At 52.0% G+C, this 1328-nt stretch overlaps 1 protein-coding gene across 1 annotated transcript in view; it reads right to left on the bottom strand.

Moving 5' to 3' along the window:
• Positions 1-1008, bottom strand: part of Stmnd1 (stathmin domain containing 1) — a 29318-nt gene extending 28310 nt beyond the window's left edge. Inside the window, exon 1 of the mRNA XM_031359315.1 lies at positions 825-1008. Coding sequence (XP_031215175.1) covers positions 825-911 — 87 coding nt within the window. The 5' untranslated portion in view covers positions 912-1008. The remainder of the gene's footprint in view (positions 1-824) is intronic.
• Positions 1009-1328: the final 320 nt, after the last annotated feature.

The raw sequence follows: 1328 nt of genomic DNA, 5'->3' as shown, positions 1-1328 counted from the left end.
CCCCATGGGCTGATGGAGTATAAATGGCCAAGCCTAACTTATTAGGTCTGTTGGGGCCTCACTGCTATTGTACAGTCAGGGAAGGATGATAAACAGCCCAGCCTCTGGTCCCCACTGCCCTGTGGGAACTTCTCCCAATATCTCCAGGTAAATGATACAAGCCTGAGGTACAGTGAATTAGAAGGGGAATCTTAAAAACCAGGTTCCTTCTATCTTTGTCGCCAAGAAGCTAAACAAGCCAGAGGATGTACCTACTTAGATGGTTGACAGAGCTCTGTGTGCTATATAGAAATACAGAGGACGGCAGATCCAGGGCCAACATTAGCTGACCCCACTTGGGAACTCCCACCTTCCCAGAAGACATATGGCAGAAACCACTACCCCTTCTGTTAACCTGCATCTGCCTGGGCTGTGACCTCATGCACGTGTCTGCAGACACAGACATACAGATGCATGCACACTTTCTTGATTTAGAGACACCAGCCAACAGTGGCAGAATAAACTCGCTGCCTCAATCACATACCTACTTAGAGGGCAGTGAACGGCCCACCTGCTCCAGATCACTTTCTAAGTGTGGAAGTGCGGGAAATCTCAGTCTCTCCCTTTCCTTTCTCCTCTCCGCTCTTTTCCTCTCCTCTCTTCTCTTTCCCTCTCCTCTCCTTTCCTCTCCTACCTTGCCATCCTCTCCCCTCCCTCTCCTCTCTTTTCTCCTCCTGTGTCCTTCCTTCCTTCTGCTCTCTCTGACAGTGTCTTGCTACTGCAGCTCCAGTATTCACTATGTAGTCCCGGCGTGTGCTCCCACAAGGTTTGTGATTGTCTGTTACCTTGGCTCCCTCTTCCCAGCCCTTCCTGGGGGAGGGTATGTGGCTCTGTCTCTGGTCTTCTGTTTGCTTGGAAGGTCCACAGCCCATTGCTCCTCCTCTCTAGGCTGTGCCCCCCGGAGCTTCTATCTTGTCCTGGAGTCCTTGTTTCCCAGTCAGGACCCAGCACTCCCTCCTCCCATACCTCCAGGCTGAGCATCTGGGCAGTTGCTGGAAACTGTTGCCACAACAGCTCCAGTATTCACGGCCTCACAATCACACAGACCTGGGACCCGAGTGAGTGAGGATGTGACTTTTGCAATGGGAAAACGAGAAGATCTGAGAAGCTATCCAAATCTCTACTAGGAAAGAGAGGAGAGAAGGACTGAGTCTAAGCAGCCTGCTGGACTGGATGCTCACTTCTTTTGCTTTGCCTGGACCATGAGGCATGCCCCCATACCCCTAATCTGGCCCAGGCATCACAGCAGGAGCAGCCTGTGGCAGGCTGTGATGCAGATAGCCAGCAGA

This window comes from Mastomys coucha, unplaced genomic scaffold, assembly GCF_008632895.1.
Source record: "Mastomys coucha isolate ucsf_1 unplaced genomic scaffold, UCSF_Mcou_1 pScaffold7, whole genome shotgun sequence".
In the NCBI taxonomy this organism is placed as follows: domain Eukaryota; kingdom Metazoa; phylum Chordata; class Mammalia; order Rodentia; family Muridae; genus Mastomys; species Mastomys coucha.
Note: the sequence above shows the minus strand (reverse complement) of the source record. Positions and strands in the feature narration are given on the sequence as shown.